This window comes from Paramormyrops kingsleyae, chromosome 11 (assembly GCF_048594095.1).
Source record: "Paramormyrops kingsleyae isolate MSU_618 chromosome 11, PKINGS_0.4, whole genome shotgun sequence".
NCBI classification, from domain to species: Eukaryota; Metazoa; Chordata; class Actinopteri; order Osteoglossiformes; family Mormyridae; genus Paramormyrops; species Paramormyrops kingsleyae.
Window position 1 is genome coordinate 25,156,398 of NC_132807.1, and position 17,318 is coordinate 25,173,715.

Here is a 17,318-nt window from a genome sequence, read left to right on the forward strand (position 1 = left end):
GCGGCGCGCTTCTGCGTGGGCGGAGTCACATAAAGAGAATGTCTGTGCAGCCAACGGGGAAACGAGCCCTCACCTTCAGATCGCCCACACCTACTGATTCTGGCCAATCGGCAGCAGACTTTACTCATTGAAGGAATTACAAAGTAAATACTTCTCTAATTCTCCGTTGCTAATATTAATTTCTGTTCAGATGAACTTTATTTCGTTTTTGTCTCCAAAACACTAAATAGATCTTGGCTATATATTTGGATCTTAGCTTGTCCGGCTCCACCCAGACCTTACACTATAAAATTTCCAATATGTAATACTTACCAAGTCCGTGACTTGCACTGTAAGCATGAAACAGAGTTTTACCGACGTATATTACCTCCCATTTTAGATAACTGAGAATATTTCATTTAATAGAGGTGATTTTTTTTACTGCTTTCCTATATGCTTTTGATATTTGGTAAAATTTTATTTGAGGAGAAACCAAAATTATATGCGTACTGCAAATAGTAGTATTATACAGATTAAATTCTTCAGGCGGATTTCCTGTTTTATACCCATTTATGAATTATGAGTTTTGATATCTTACTAGACCTATTCAGCTTAAAAACCTCCCTCAAGGGACCTACAGCGAAACTTTTTCGGGGACTTGAACTAACAACATATACTTAGTTAATGATGCCACCGTGAATGGGATATTAGCTTCCTCCTGTTTACTGTGCCGGAAAAATAATACATTCAGTAAGTCAATGACAAACTAGCCCCGTAGAGCATAACTTTCAATCCCCACTAGATGTCAGTATTACTGCGCGATTTGGTTCAAATTAAAATGTTGCGCCGCATGTTGCATTTTTCTCAAATCCTTGCATTTGTCAGAGGAGGGTGGTTACACGATGGCAAGCAGGGAGGGAAAGTCTTCCGTCTGTTGTTTACTTAACTGAATGGTTTAGAAACTAAGATATATTCCTTGGATACCCCTAACTTTGTGGATAACAAGCGGCAAAAGGAGGATTTGAACAGGCGGAGGGAGACACATAGGTAAGGATCTATATATGTTTTTTTTTTTAAATAAAATAAAAACAAAGCAAACCCACAAAAACGTAGCACGCCAAAAATAATTACAATGTCATGCAGACTGCTCCCATTTCGCCTTGCTTTTACTAGCAAGCCTGTCATGGTGTAAAGTTATTGTACATCACTAATAATAGTCACGAACAGATTTAAAAGTGCGCTACAATGTTGATGTAAAAGATGGGCAACCATCATCCATCAGTAGCACCCAGTAAAGGTCCGTAACATTATTCTTGAAGCAGGTTACAATTCTGGTGTAGGACAGTAGAAGGGAGGTAAAAAGAACTGAAAACGAGGGACCAGCGACAATTTAAAATACATTATGTAACTATGGTAATATGATGGTTAGGTATTAGTAACATACCAATTTATTGAGGCTGAGCTGGTTTTTAAGTGAAATTCATACATTCTTTATTTTATATAAAATATTTCATTTTTATATAAAATCAGAGTGTATAGCGTTTTCTGGTCTTAATGATAGCGGCAGATCCGAATATGAATTTATCCGCATATTGGTGTAACTGTACTTTTGTTGTATTGAATTTATTTTTAAAGTTCGTTTATTTAGACTTTTGCCACATTGAACAACGTATATACACTTGATCAATTTCACAGGCACATGCGAATTTAAGCATATTTTTATCCACATCTTTAGGCAACTAGGGAAGTGTTTTTTTTAGTTAGAATATCACTTACGCCTGGAAGTTGAGTGGAGTGGCGCGAGAGAAAGGTGCCTTTGTGTATGTACCTGAATATGAAAGGGGGAGAGATTGGGGGAGAGACTGGGGGAGATGGAGGAAGTCGCAAGAACATTTCAACATTCCAGTAGTGCAGAAAATTTTCGGGAAACGTTTTTTTTCTTTTCTTCTTTTTGAAAGACTCATACATGACTTTTACTGGTCTTCGGCACGCCCTCAGTGGGAATAACACATCACATATTGTAGAGCCCTGTGAAAGTGACTGGTGACCACTAAGGGGCAGTGTGTCGCACTACAGCAAAATGTCAGAGACCACATTGCTGTGCTCATCTTTGTTTCTGATAAAATCTTCATGCCTACTAAGCCTGCTGAATATTATGTTTGTGAAGTTTATGAAGCTTTATTTATGGATAATGAAACATTTAATATTAAAGTTAGTCGGGATACATAATTATCAGGCAAGTAATGATGATTAAATTGTTGCAGGTCCCAAAAAATGAACAACTGAATACTAATTTATATTGTTCTCATACCTTTAGATGATTTCCCACGAGGGAATGAAGTGTCAATATTTTATGCAATGTCCTTTATTTTTTGTTTTCCATGCCGTTAAATGTGTTCTGCAAGTTGATCCATTTGTACTCAGAACCTTAACACAGTATATCTAGGTTCAGGTTTTCTTGTTACATAGCTAGAAACACACTCGTATTTACGATCAGGTTCAGTGGATCTTGTCAGAGTCACACAAACGTTGCTTCTGTATGTGTCTGACTTTGTAATGTTTATTTTTGTCCTGAAGAGGGATGGTGGTCAGTTTCTTTTCCTCTAATTGTTGTTGTTGTAACCTCTCGTGGTTTACAACTGAATATAGGTGTGGTTTTGGCACTTACCATAACAACAGGAACTGCGAGGCCAACTTGGTATTTTGGACACATATTGGGAAACGAAGGGGTTTTTCAGAAAATAAGTTACTTAAATGAGTGCTTCAGTTGCATTTGCAGTGTTTGTTTAGCCAGGGCAAAAACTGCAGTATCTACTTACACACCCTGAAATGTCCTGCTGTTTACACCTGCAGTTCATACCTATAACCTGAGAGCTCTAAACCAGACACTACCCTGATCCACAAGAATCCATAGAAAAGGGAAAGACTGTAGAAATGATACGTGGGGGGGACTGAGAAGAAAGAGGCAAAGGGAGCTTTATTATTCTGGTAAAGAAGAAAGATGAATTTAATTGGCATATCAAATTGTTATCATCTGCCACATCATCATCATCATCATCATCATCATCATTTTCTGATGCTTTTCTTCGTGAGGGTTGCAGTGGCAGCATGGTGAGCACATTAGACCAGGCGTATTTTTCAATGCCTCAAGCCGCCGCGGAGATATACGTTTGTGTGTCCCGTTTTCTGGGGTCTTCCCGCGGCCTTCACCCAGTGAGACATGCCTGGAATAGTTCCCGTGGGATCCATCCAGGTGGCATCGTTTTAAGACTCCAGAACCACATCAGCTGATTTCTCTCTACCCGTAGGAGTCGTAGCTCTATTTCAAGGTCCCTCCAGATCTCCGACCTTCTCACCCCGTCATGTAGATTGTATCCAGCAATCCAGCAGAGAAACTTTATTCCAGCTGTTTGCACTTACAACTTTTTTTTTTCGGTTATTACCCACAGCCCATGACCTTAGATGAGGGTTAGGACATAGACTGGCCGGTAAATCCCGAGTCTCATCTTACAACTTAATTGCTGCTTTACTGCCACAGACCTCTACAGTTACCAAACCGATCCACCTGTCAGTCTCCTGTTCCCTCTAACTATCACTCAGGAACAAGATCCCAAGGTACTTAAACTCCTTCACTAAGGGCAGACTGCCTCCCCCGAACCACGAAAGGAGCAATTCAGTCTTTTCCAAGAGAGTACAGTGACCTTGGATTTGGAGGTGCTGTTTCTCATCCTTGCTGCTTTACGCTTGGATCAAAGTGCTTGCAGGAGATACTAGTCAAACAAGGCAAACGCACAACATTGTCTGCAAATATCGGCAATGTCACGTCTAGCTTCCCATACCAGACATGCTCGCAGATGCAGCTGCGGCCTTGTATCCTGTCCGTGAAAATCACAAAAGAGTGAAGACAAGCCGTGCACTTGATGGAGGCCAAGATCCAATCCAAATGTATTCAGTTTTGTGGCAAGGATGTGGATACAACTCTTTCCCAGAGGTGGAGATTTCAGGTCCAGAGAGTACAAACCATGACCAAGATTTTGTTTCAACCCATCAGTTGTGTACAAAAATCTTGGTCTGGATTTGAACTCTCTGGGCCTGAAATCTCCACCTCTGCTCTTTCCTCATTCAAACACGGACTGAATTGCATGTAGTTGTAGCCTGAAGATCTGCATGACATGATAATTGAGGCAGGGAAACGACCACTGTGCTAAGGTCACAAACCTTGGAGGGACCGAAGTAGCTGAAATAAACAGGCAGGACAATGAAATTAGCCAGATACTCTGTTCAGTTCAACATTTAAATTTAGAGAAAAGCTAATTCATATGACATTGCCAATACAGTTTTTGCATAGTTTTGTAAGTTTGACCAGGGAGACAAAATGTGAAAGGAATAAGATATGAATTGTTAATATTAAACAGTATAAAATTATTTCCTGGCCCCATTTTATAGAGCCTTTAAAGCACAAAGGACTATTAAAATCCAAAAAGCACTATTTGCCATCAATGACCTTGAACTCCCATTAGAATTCAGCGGAGCCTCTTGTCAGTGCTGCTCTTTTTTCAAGGTTCTCTTCTGGGCTTCTGCTGAAAAGGGCAATAAGAATTAACATAAAACTGTCAAGCGTTAATTTAATTTAAACACACTTCTGTCGAAAACCTCTTGCTTACATTCCAGACAAGGTGTTTTAAATAGCAATGTTGTGGTTGCTTTTAGAAAGAAATACTCTTCTGTTCTGCCAGTTAAAAGCTCCCTTAAATTCTCCTAAGTGGACCACAGTCTCTCTGACAGCACAGCTCGCTGCATGGGATGGTTAGTATACAGGACAAAACCATTTTCACTTGCCTTTTAGATTTTTAGTTTTTTATAGATTTTTTTTTTTTGCTTTCAGAATGCTGTGGGACAGATATTCCTTTTAAAAAAGCAACACATAAGGTAAGCTGTCCAGGTAAAAATGTTTTTGCAGACAACTTCTTGCCCTCTTTGATAAATGCTTGTCAGAGCTGAGAAAATATGCAGATATTGACGGAAGGTGTTTCTGTTACGCTGGACGTTTTAATGGATTTGTCCTGTAACAGAATGCCTTGAAAGCCTGATGGATTTTCAAATTAGCAGGCGGGTCGGCTGCGGGAGGTCATGGCAGGGTCTGCTGTAGTGTTGAATTCACTATGGTGTACTCTGCAAAGAAGGAACATGCTGGAATTTAACAGGCAGCACGTCTTCGCAGAATGTCTTTGTGTCATTGTTACGGATATAGAATCAGATTTTGACCAAATATAGGATCTGCTGTAAAAACACCGAACTACAGGAAGAGAACGAAACAGGCAAACTTTGTGCTCAAAATAATCATGACTGAGAGACAGGCGAAGCCTCTACCCAAACTCTGTCTTTACTCAGGCACTCAAATACTAGTCCTGTGACCCTGTTATTGGATAAACAGTACTGCAAATACTGTAATCTATTAGAAACAGGTAAAACACCTGTAATTTCAGTTACAGTAGCAAAGATTTGTTAGTATGGTAGTTCGGTTTCTGGTTTTGATAGTTTTATAATTAACGTTTTTGTTATATCCTGCCTTGCGTCCATTATTTCCTGGATAGGCTCCCCGCAACCCGGTATTAGAGAAGCGGCATAGAAAGTGAATGTTTGTTATATGATTTTACAATCATACTTATTAGTAATGCTGTTAGCATTTATTACGTTATTTTTGATGTCGCTTTGACATTACTGCTTGTAAAACTTTCAGAGAGTTCATGAACTCATGACATCATTAATTATCTTTTGGTTATTGCACTCATCCTAATTTAATCGTGATGGTTTTAGAAGAATTTGAGAATTTAATATAGGGCTATATGTGTTGTTAAACATAATTCTTTTACCCTCTCCCATTCAACAATGAAACGTTTTCATTACTCATAAGCATTTAATATAGTTTTCACTTTCGCTTCATCTTCCTCTCTAAGCGTAAGTGCAAATGTATTGCCGTTTAATAGAAGCGTATATTTCCATATGAGCCTTTGCTCTTTTGTCTAACTATAGCCCTTTAGCGATTTATGTTGTTGCCACACATCATCAGCCTTTTAAGCCTCCAGCACGCATCGAAGTGCTGAAACTCCGTGCCATGTCTTTTTCGTCGCCATGGTGTGAAGTATGACAATGTGGCAGCAATCGCAATGGTAGTGTGTTAATCACACCTGCCGTTTGATGGAATTGACAGGGATGGAAATACTGCATAATTCAGGCGTTAATTGTTTGTGATGTGATGTAATGGCACTCTAAATATAGCTGCTCTCAGCTCAACGTATTAAAAACATTTCATGAAAACGCAACACATGTAGTACACATGTCCAGCCACAAGGTGGAAACAGAGCCCCTGTAACACAATTTTTAAAAATGAAATTAATAGGAAAATGAGGACATATCTGTCCCTAATCTCACATCCCTCCTTTGTTGCTGCAGAGGTAACCGATACCTTCTCTGCTCTTCTGTGCTCTTACTTGTGTGACCTCAGCCACGGTCCACCTTCGTCTCACCGATCCGCCGTATCACCCTACCGCTTCGAGCCACGTCCCTGCAGCTGGTCAGAGTCCAGTTAATTAGCGTCTGAATAACCTCAAACCTCTGCCATGCCCTTCGTCCTTTTAGTATTCCTGCAGCTCTCTGGGCAAAAAGCGAGGTTCACACCAAACTAGGCCTTGGGTGGGATGCAGACGTTCAGATTGCTTCTAGATAATTGTTTCATTGAAGACTGTGTCTGGGTGACCTTCTTGGCAAGCAGCTGAAATATCTCAGTGTCCAATCTACAGTTCAACTGATAGCAGCTGGTGAGATCAGGCGATACATTGTCTTATGCAGAATGACGCATGTGCATGCACATGTGCATGCGCGTTAGCCTGCGCTCTGATGGGACCATAAACCTGTGAGTGCGTTCATTTGGGTGCGCGACAGGTTCGCTTGTACCTTGAGCCTGATATCGTCGAGCCCCCCTTGATGATTTAACACCCCTGGAGAGAATTAGTGTGGGAGATGAAAGAAACAGCTCAGGAAGTTCCTTCCTGAGGAAGTTCCTTCCGTACAGAAGCAAGTCACTTACTAGCTATGGAGAAAAACAGGGTACTCTCAGTGTTTAATTACATTTAATGGCAAGGAGTTGCTGTAGCTTATCTGTGCAACGACAGATGTTAGGATATTTGGCCATAAAGCAAAGGATTAAAAAACAGGGTACTAATCTAAATATTTGCATTGGAAACATTAGATGGTTTTGGAAGTTAGTGAAGTTAGTATAGTGCAATATAGAGCATCAAGTCAAATCTGCATACAACATGTACGCACCATAATGATACGTCTCACAGGCTAAAATCAGAAGAGGAATGCTGAGCGTTTTGTGCTAAGCACATTTTTCATGTTACTTTACTATGCCCTCATACTGCATAGAGGTACCTGCAAGTAACACACCATTTACTCCTTAAATCCCTTCACCCACACAAAACTGACATTTCAGCACCTGAAGCGCTGAAGGCTTCTAAGCTTTCAAAGTGTTCTATGGAGGAAGACCACTTAAAGTAAGAAGATCAACAGATCCTCGAAAGGGGAAAGAACATCACATTGATAATCCAGGGAGAGAATGAACAAGGTCTGGGGGATTTTCCAATGGCATTGACGCTGCATTGCTTAGATCTTGATAACGAAAAGTTTTTCAGGAATCCCAGAGGTCTCTATCATAGAAATAGCTGTAAATTAATACAAGCTCAAGATAACACATAAAAAATATAAGGCTCTGAAGTTTTAAGTGGCAGGATCAAAATATATGTGTAAGGTCATTAGGGTATAAGTAGAACACTACTGTCCGTGCCAGAAAGAGGTTTCAGCAACTTTGGCCTGACTCGGGTTAAACACTTTAAACCGAATCAGTCCAATGGGCTCGTCTAATTCCTGAAGAAAAAATAGGCTGTGGATTCTCTTACAAATTAGTCCCCGCGTTTTTTTTTTTTTTAATTGGCACCTTTCCTGGTATTTGCTGCTCCCCTCCTTGCGTTTCGTTATGTGACTCTGCCTGGTGACGCAGACTAGAGGGTATGCAGATGGGTCCCTGGGTGTCTCTCCGCCGCACAGCCATCCTGGGGAGTCCTTACTGAAAGTAATGTCAGCAATCTGCTCCCTTCACTGCCTGATCTAATAAGACCAATTAAAAAATCACGGAGCGTTACAAAAAAGTGCACAATTAGTGAGTCCCGCTGGGATGTTTACAGTTTGTTCAAGCAGGTTCAGTTTGTGGTAAGAGGTGGATAAGTTCGGGGATGGACTGCTACTAGAGATTTTTAAAATTAGCTTTCCTCTCTGTATCTGACTGAATATTTGATCTAACTTCTGTAAATCAAGTTCCTTAATCTTAGTCTAAAGAACCAACAAGTTGAAAGTCTGCGACTGTGAATCTTTATACTCAACTGGTTGGTTGAAACAAAATCTTGGTCTGGATTTGTACTTTCTGAACCGGAACCTTATACATCTGCAGAGAATCCTGCTGGGCACCAACAGGGAACCGTAGCTGTGGTTTTAATGTCCTGGTTTGATTACCTCTGAAGCCTCGTCTAGGTTTAGAATATCGACTAAGATAACTGTCTCTCCAGGCCAAACAGGCATGCATTACCTCTGAAGCCTGCCTGTGTTTGGGAAATCGGCTAAGCCAGGTGACAGGGAATATTCCCAGAACTTCAGCCAATGTTATTTGAAGGTCTTCTCAAAATTGGCAGAGGACATTCTTACTGTAACATTAATGAAATGTTATTTCTATGCTTTACATTTTAACAAGGGTTCTCTCAAGGTCAGCATGATAACATTATTACTTGAATATCCGTCTAATACAATTAATGTTAAAAAATGTTATTTTATTATAAAATATTGTTTTATAAAATTGCTGTAGGTGTATATTGCAAATACACTGACTTGCCTCGAACCCGTGACTTTACCCGCTGCTCTGTCATGCCATTGTTGTGCTTATGCGTCATTATTCTTAGTTGTAGAAGTAGTAGTTGTAGTAGTGGGATAATGTTCTGGGAATATCAGGAAAACAGGACACTCTGAATGTTTCCATACCTTAAACACAACTTTTAAGTAAACGTTCCTCAAATGAAAGATTGTTAGTGGAGAATTCAGGTATCTGCCTTTCCAGAATTGGCCGTGGATGGCCAGTGGGTAGCAATGTGGTCTCACCTTCAGATTTACGGGATTTTGAATCCTGCTGCAGCTATAAGTGTGTCCTTGTCAGAAATGGACGATTCAGGTCCAGAAAGTCAAAATCCAGACCAAGATTTTGTTTCAACCAATCAGTTGAGCATAAAGAGTTACAGTCACAGAGTATGGGTTGGTAGAAAAAAAATCTTGGTCAGGATTTTTACTTTATAGACCTGAAATGTTCACCTCTGGCTCCCTGGTCACTAATGCAGTATTTCCTGACCTGGTCCTCAGGGACCTCCAGATAGTCCAGGTTCTCGCTCCCTCCCAGCTTCCTGGGCACCGCAAGGTGGCTGACTGTGACTGTGACTGTGAATGTGACCCCAAGCTTGCTTTCTCCTGCATATGTGTCTTATGGAGAGTGAGATGGGGTGAAGTGAAAAGAGAATGTCCCCACGAGGATTAATGAAGAATTACTATTCTGTTCTAAAGCTGGGGAAAGAAAATCCAAGTTCCAAGGCATTTTAATGCTGAGATTTAAAGAAAAGAAAAAAAAACGGGCAGAACGGTTGGACAATCCAAGAGGACCCAGGGCAACCCCATAGTGTGTGTGGGAGACTCATCTTTTAGCTAACAGTAGATAGCAATCTTGTGGCCATCAAGAACGACAGGTCTGTATAGGTGTCACTGTGATAAAGTTATATAAATAACAGAGCAGATATGAAGGTGTGATGACACAGTGTTTAGCACAGTGGCCTCATACATCCAGCGTTCAGGGCTTTGATTCTTGCCCTCAGGTCTATGTGTGGAACCTTTGCACTGCACCTTCACTCGATATCCTCCCCAATCCCAAACACATACAGTTAACCCGAACTGGTGCCTCTAAATTGCCCATAGTGGGCGAATGCAGATGAGTGTGAGTCCCGCGATGTACTGGCATCCCATCCAGGGTGTTTCCCGCCTCGTGCTTCATGAGATCAGCTCCGGGATCATTCCGGCACGGAAAACAGACGGACGGATGGTTGAATCCAAGAAACTAAATACCTGTATGAAGAATCTGTGTCCAACCAACCACAGAAACAACAGTGTGCATTTGTGCAGTTACACAAATGCCTTAATTAAAAAGGAGATATGATGCTCGCACAAGGGCAGTAGTGCCACATATTACTGCCGGTTCCAAAAAAACTATGTAACAGCATTTAACCCTGAAGTAGACAAAAGCTGCTGAGAAGTTTAGCTCTGTTGTGCTGGAGGTGTGATAATTGGCCCATATATAGAGGTTTAAAGCTGCAGTACAGCAGTGATGGAGGATGCAGCCAGATGTCCTGAGTCGGGAGTGCAGTGAGCACGCAGAAACAAGCAGGATGAGCCACGCGTCGATCTGCAAGCAGCCACGGCGACTCTCTCATCAGCCTGACAGCAAAGGCGGCTCGGCAGAGGTGACTGGCGCCGTGACGCGTCCCGGTCATGTGGCTGCTGGGACGCCGTCGCTTCTGCATGACTTCTGAAAACTGTTTTAACGAAAGGCTTATGAAACATATTTAGGTTTGTGATTAAGGTAGTGCACTAGCGCAGCTCCACAGAAATGATTTGGCTATAACCTTCGATTCGCTCTGACCTCTAACCGTGTGCTGGATTCACGCAGCTCACGGGCACATGGGTACTGTTTGCACAGCTATTTTGTGGGGATCTCAATGGCGTAGGTTTGGTTTCTGTATTGGTAGCGACCAAATCAGCCCCGAAATCCCCTGGAACACATGGTACTCCAACTGTATTGTTACACACAAGTCCCTGCTGTCCATATTCAAGACTTTGCCCTTGAGAGATCTTCTAAAACTGAGTACGTTTGCACATTTAATTATGATCATTGCCTCTACAGTGGGATTTGTGCATGCATTGGTGAAAGAATTTGTGCATGCATTTGCGCACTAATGTGCGTGCAGGCAACAGCCGTGCACCTCGACACGGCATGTGAGAAGCGCGTGTCTGTGCAATTTGCGCGCGCGTGCGCATGTGTGTGTGTGTGTGTGTCATATGAACGTGCCTCCTGTATGTGGGGGTCTAAACCCCCGTGGGGTAGGTCCAGCCTGCAGTGTGGGGGGGGGGAGGAGTGGGTTTGCGGGAAAAGTGGCTAGAGACTGGAGAGAGGATCGGATGTGGGAACATGTCTCTGTGCTCCTCAGAATGTAGAATGAGAGAGAGGGAGAGGGAGAGAGGGAGAGATAGAAAGAGGGAGAGAGAGGCATGCTGCACTGGTGTTAACTAAAGCCCTGGTTTCATTGTGTGCACTGGGGGGAGTGAGGGAGACAGGGGGAGGGAGAAATACGGGTAGGAGATTAGATAGCATTGGTTCATCAGCACAGGGGGTGTGGCTACCCATTCAATGAGTAGCCCTATCCCCCGCCCCATTAGGATTGGGAATAGTTATCATGTGAGATGAGGGGAGGGGGACTTCTGAGTGTGTGCGTGTGTGTGTGCGCGCGTGTGCATACATTTGAGTGAGCGTGTGTGTGAGACAGCAGGGAGGGGGAGCTCCAGGCATTCAGATAGGTCTACTCCAACACTGCAGTCTTTTCTCTCCTCTGAGGAAGCTGACTACATAGCCAACTCATTATCTGTGGCCATGACCCTGCCCAGAAGCCTGTCCACACCTGCGTGTGGACCGTAAGGAGGAGGAGGACGAGGAAGAGGGCATCTGTCCCCAGCAGGCTCACCGGCGGGACTGGATCGGACCGTACCTGCATTAAGGAGGGGGGGGGGGTGGGAGATTGTAGGACTGAGCTACAGGAAAAGTGGAGGCAGGAGCTAGCAAGGGGACAGAGAGAAGGAGAGAAAGAGAGAGGGAGAGAGAGAGAGAAAGACAGCTGAGAAACAAACAGGTTTAGAGGAGGTGGAAGATCTCGGTGAGCAGCTGCAGGATGCACACGCCTCTGCCTTTATGTTTCCAGCGTCTTCATTTCCATTTTTGCTTGATTAACCTTCCCTTCCTCTCTTCTCATCCCTTGCCTCTCTGAAGCTCACTGATTCTGCCGCCCCTGGACAAACTTTGTGTCCCCGGAGGGGTGTGGAGCCTCTGAAGGGAGGCAGTGCCAACTGCTGCCGGAGTGAGGACAGTGTGAGCGAGGAGGTGGGCAGGGTCTGGCTCCCTCCCGCAGCCGTCTCTGAGGGAAGATCTGAGGAAGGCGCGAAGTCCGTTGGCCAGCACTGGTGGAGACCCGCGGGGATTGATAGTTGTCGAAATGTGGAGGTCCTCCTGTTGGCGTGACAGGGAGGAAGTACAAGGAAGTCAAATTATCCAGACTGGGATGGCATGAGGTTGAAGGCTGAAGAATCTGGCAAATAATGTTAAACTAATCCAGGGATTTGTTTGAAACCAGTGTTGCTGTTGGTGAGACGGATCAAGTAGTTTGTAAGAATCCTCTGACTCTTGGTTCGACTGGCACAGTGGCGATCAGCAGTTGTGTTCCGGGGGCCCGGACTGGCATAGGGTTGCGTGACACGCCGAAAATGATCTGAAGTAGCTGGGGTGTCTGTCACTTAGCGGTTGGACCCCAGTTAGCCTTTGGCTGAAGGTGCGCCGTTGGGGACCAGGGCTGGGCTCTGCTAGAGGGAGCGAGGCCCGGTGCCCCTGGCCTTGTTGGGTCAGAGGTTCCCAGAGGAACTCACCTAGAGTAGGGACGCTTTGGCCCCCTGACCTGCCCGACCCGATGCGGCGCTCCAGCACTGACGAGTCCCCCTACCGCCGCAGCCCATCCCTGGACAGCAAGCCTGGCTCCTCCCCCCCAAACTCAGGCTTCCACCGCTATGGCAGCGAATACGAGTACAGCAGCCGGCCCTTCTGCTTCGGGCTCCGTACGACCCCGGGGCCCCAGGCAGCCAAAAGCGGCTACGGCTCCACCAAGGGCAAGAAGTATGTGGTGTTTTACCTGGACTTGTCATTCATTTTCCTTCTAGAGCTCCGTCGCTGCAGGATGGCGGAGGGCTGTCTGAGGGCCCTGCGCTATGGCATGGTCTTGTTCAACCTGCTCTTCTGGGTGAGTACCAGCCTTCCTCATCGCTCAGACCACCCAGGGTCTTCTGCCCTCCCCACCCTGGCCACCTTAATGCTCCTCACCTTCTTCAGCACCCACATGATGGCTAATCAGGAATGTGTGTGTGTGTGTGTGTGTGTGTGTGTGCACATGGGTCACTACACAAAAATGTCAGGTCACAGATGAATGGGCACACCTGGGTCCGACTCTGAGGATGAGTTTGAGTGTGTGTGTCTGTGTAGGTGTGGATATATATAAGTATGTGTGTGTTTGTATGAGTTTCCAGTATGTTTGTATGTATGTGTGGATCTCTGCTGCTTCCCGAACTTGACGATATGCATGAGAGACTGTGACAGACTGTATGCTGAGTGCACTGGAATGGATCGGAACTCGCTGACGACAGAAGAGTCCAACTTCCTGATTCCCACACGCCGGGAATCTAGAGCCAGACATTACTTGTTCATTTGAAACTGGTGGCATATGAAATGTGACGGGGCTCAAAGCAGGACTGGAGGCTGCCAGAGAACCGTCTGGTTCTGTGTGTCTGGTCGTGATGGAAATGACCCCCTCAGCTAGATTTTCTCGGTTGAAATCTGATTTCTCCGTAGGTTAAGCATAAGCTAGAAACCATATTGCAGCATGAATATAAGCTTACTTCACTCTCTTTAACCTTTTTAAAGTGTTAACTACTACCCCTTGCCCAAATTTATTTTTGATGGTAGAGATGGTTAATGCCTGTGTACAGTTGTCAAAAACCATGAGTAATTAATAATCTGTTTTAACTGTAACATTACATTTGTGGGTGTGCAGCCTGCCACTTTAACCCAGCTCAGGCTCCTGCATCTCAGGATAATCTCTGACCTCTTAGCTTAACTGAATTTGTGATTATTTATTCTGCACTCGGGGCTCCGTGGTGTTTAACTTGTGCTGGATTGAGACTGGCAGGTTCACTACTGTAGTTATTTCCTGTTGCTGCCAGTCACAGCTGGCAGGTGATATAACTCATGGCATGATATAAGCTGCAGAGCGCAGGAGAAGAGCTTCACTAGTCGACGGCATCCTGGAGTCCCAAAATTCATCCATTATTCATTGCTTTGCGGGATATTGAGACTGTAGGTTTATGTGTTAGGGAAATGGTAAAAAGTGAGACTATCTGGGTATTAATTTCACTGCGGGTGCTCCTCCCTCTTCCCCCCCTCCAGAAAAGAAAAAAACACAACAATATGCATCAGCATTAACATAATATTATTAAGGTAATGTGCTCAAAATCGAATTACACAGGCAAAGCGTTCCACCGTATTAAAGGTGTACTCCTCTATTAACGTGCGGTTCCTGTGCAGGCGCGTGTCCTTTGCTGCATGCTGATTTTGCTGCATCCTGTTGTTAAATGTTTCTTCATGCTTCAGACAGGATCTGTCACTGATATTATCTATGTAGCTGTGTGAACAGCAGGCGTGCCTGTCTCACCGACTGCATGTTGCTTGCCGTTTCGGATGTTAACATCTCCGCTTGTCTGCTTTACCTGCTACCTGTACTGCCGGATGTTAATGACTCTTCACGTGCTTCTGACAATGTTGGTGTCTATTTGCTCTCTAAAAATCCCATCTGTACCCCAGTGTCTATTTGCAAGGATATTTTTTACCTCTGTTTCGATAATCTGTCCCTTAGAGCAGAGAGGCAGAGAGACTGAATTGTGTATACATGCAGTAAATCTCATCCTAGTAGCAGTTACACCACAGAAAACTGCAGATAGGGACAAATAATTTATTTTTCACTTTGGCAGGTTTGGGCTGTTGGGGTGTGGGGGGGGGGGGGGCAGAAGGATGTAGCTGACGAGAGGCTAAGCCAAAAGCCATCAAGTGTGTTGGCGGCTTTGATGGCAGCCAAGTCTGCATGGAAGATCCCTGAATCTCATAATGGACCAGACCCAGACCCATCAGACACAGTCTATCCAATGGCCAATTCATCAGTGGTGCAAAGCTCTGTTGGATACAAAACATGTCTAAACTATGCAGATAGAATATCAGGCTGTGGAATAATTTGCTTGTAAATATTCAATTTGGCCTTTCACTGGGGCTGTTCTAACAATAAGTAAAAAAATTAATTTATACCTCTAGTCTCAAATTAATAACCTGAGGTTATTGCAGCAAACTGTGGTCAATAAGACATTATTTCCAGTGATAGGGAGAAGGGAGTTCACCCTTTTTCAATTCTGTGGTTCTACATAACATAAAAAAGCATCGTCTGGACCTAACCAGTTTTTTAAATTACTCAAATCTAGCCTCAGATGACGGACAACACATAGCGGATTTCACTGTGTCATTATTTATTCAGCAAAAAGGACACCAGCATGCAGAAGTCATGTGGGAAAAGAGCTAAGTACTCCCCGCCATGTGGGCACACTTAGCTTTGCCTTTTTGTATAAACAAAAAATAAACAAACTGGATAGCAAAACTGCAATAAGGCTTCACTGCAGTGGCACTGTATTTGTTCATCCCCATCACACAGTGGGAAAAGGGCCCAAGAATATTTCAAGTGTTAGGGAAAAAATCTTTACAAATATAAGTTATTCCTAGGGATATACATTAAACCAGGACAACCCTGTCCATCTCTGCCTTCCAGTTCAAAGGTGATGTCCTTAAATATTCAAGACCCCACCCAGAAGATTCTACCCATAAATGATTACTGCTTCCATAGGAATTAAACAGATAATAACAGCCATGCACTGCCAATAAAATGCGCTTGAGAAGCTGGTCAACAGCAACTGTGGTCGCCGCTATGAAAGCAGTATGTTTGGCATTTTGGTGGCCATTCAGGGTTTATCTCAACACCATGCCAAGGAAGAAAGACATCAGCAATAACCTCAGACCAGCGATCACTGAAGCTCATGAATTCGGAAAGGGGTATAAGGCCACGCGTAAACAATTTTAAACCCAAAACTCTACAGCGAGAAGGATTATTTATAAATGGAGAACATTCAACACAGTCAACCAGTCCTTCCAGGAGTGCGTGTCCCAGATAATTCACCTCAAGGTCAGGCCATAAAATGCTTTGAGAAATTGAAAAGAATACATGAACTAAATCAATGGATCTACATGCTTCAGTTAACATGATAAATGTCACATTTCATGACTCTATAATCAGAAACAGACAAGCGGGAATGGTACCAAGGTAAAAAGCCCATTACGCTTAGGTTTGCAAAGATTTCTGAGGCGATGTCCTTCAGATGGACAATACAAAAGTGGAGATACTTCGTAATGCACATAAAACACAGTGTTTGGTGGAATCCCAAGTAGAATATCACCACCAACATGGTAATTGTCATATAGCACAGTAGTGGAAAGGTAATGGAGTGGACTGGATTTTCAGCCAAAAGACCATGACACCTTATAGTCATTGAGCTGACCATAAATTAGTGTTGTCACAATACCAAAATCATGATACTTGCCTAAAATATTTCAATACTGATACTGAAACAATACCACAGCAAAAAACTAAAACAACAGGAAAATGAATGGATAAATAGGTGACAACACAGAACTTAAAATTATTTGCTTTATTAATTTCTAAAAAATAAACTGAGTTTTTACTAGTAAATATATAATTACAGATCTCTACAATTACATTTTAGATATGTGTAATTTCAGATATCTGCAATGTTATTTTAGAGGTCTGCAATTAAATTCTTACTAGAAAAACTCAATTATGGATTATGTGAGCCTGGAATTCTTACTAGTTAAAATGTATTAACAGATATCTACAATAGGAGTTCTTATTAGTAAGAATTGAATTATAGAGGCGTACAATATGACTTTTTACTAGTGAAAATTGAATTTAGGCTATGAGGGGCAAAAATACAACGGGTGTTAATGGGAATATATGACTAGTAAAAACTGAATTACACAGCTGTTTAACGTGAATTCTTACTAGTAAAAATATAATACTAGTAAGAATTGCACTGTAGATAGCTTGACTTCATATTCTTGAAAAATTGCATTTCTACTAGTAAGAATGTTCTTTTTACTAGTAAGAATTAAGAGTAACGCTTTACATTAACTGCACCTTCATGATGCTTTTATATTGCATTCATAAAACGTTCAGTGCACCTTCATAATGTATTCATAAAATATTCATAAACATCAT

At 43.0% G+C, this 17,318-nt stretch overlaps 1 protein-coding gene and 1 long non-coding RNA gene across 4 annotated transcripts in view; one reads left to right on the plus strand and one right to left on the minus strand.

Annotated features, from left to right (window-relative positions):
- Positions 1-852: 852 nt before the first annotated feature.
- tspan4a (tetraspanin 4a) overlaps positions 853-17,318 on the plus strand; it is a 41,879-nt gene continuing 25,413 nt past the window's right edge. Inside the window, exons 1-3 of one of the 3 annotated variants that reach the window (XM_023819643.2) lie at positions 4,683-4,785; positions 4,865-4,908; positions 13,099-13,178. In XM_023819643.2, the coding sequence (XP_023675411.1) occupies positions 13,116-13,178 (63 nt within the window). In that variant the 5' untranslated portion in view covers positions 4,683-4,785; positions 4,865-4,908; positions 13,099-13,115. Of the gene's footprint in view, positions 1,027-4,682; positions 4,786-4,864; positions 4,909-12,160; positions 13,179-17,318 lie in introns of those variants that run through there. The other 2 variants (XM_023819641.2, XM_023819644.2) reach the window with 2 other exon arrangements.
- LOC111847987 (uncharacterized) lies at positions 2,966-6,922 on the minus strand. The gene is made up of 3 exons (XR_002839204.2): positions 6,446-6,922; positions 4,484-4,559; positions 2,966-4,216 (listed from the first exon to the last, which is right to left on the minus strand). It is a non-coding gene; the product is annotated as an uncharacterized lncRNA (long non-coding RNA).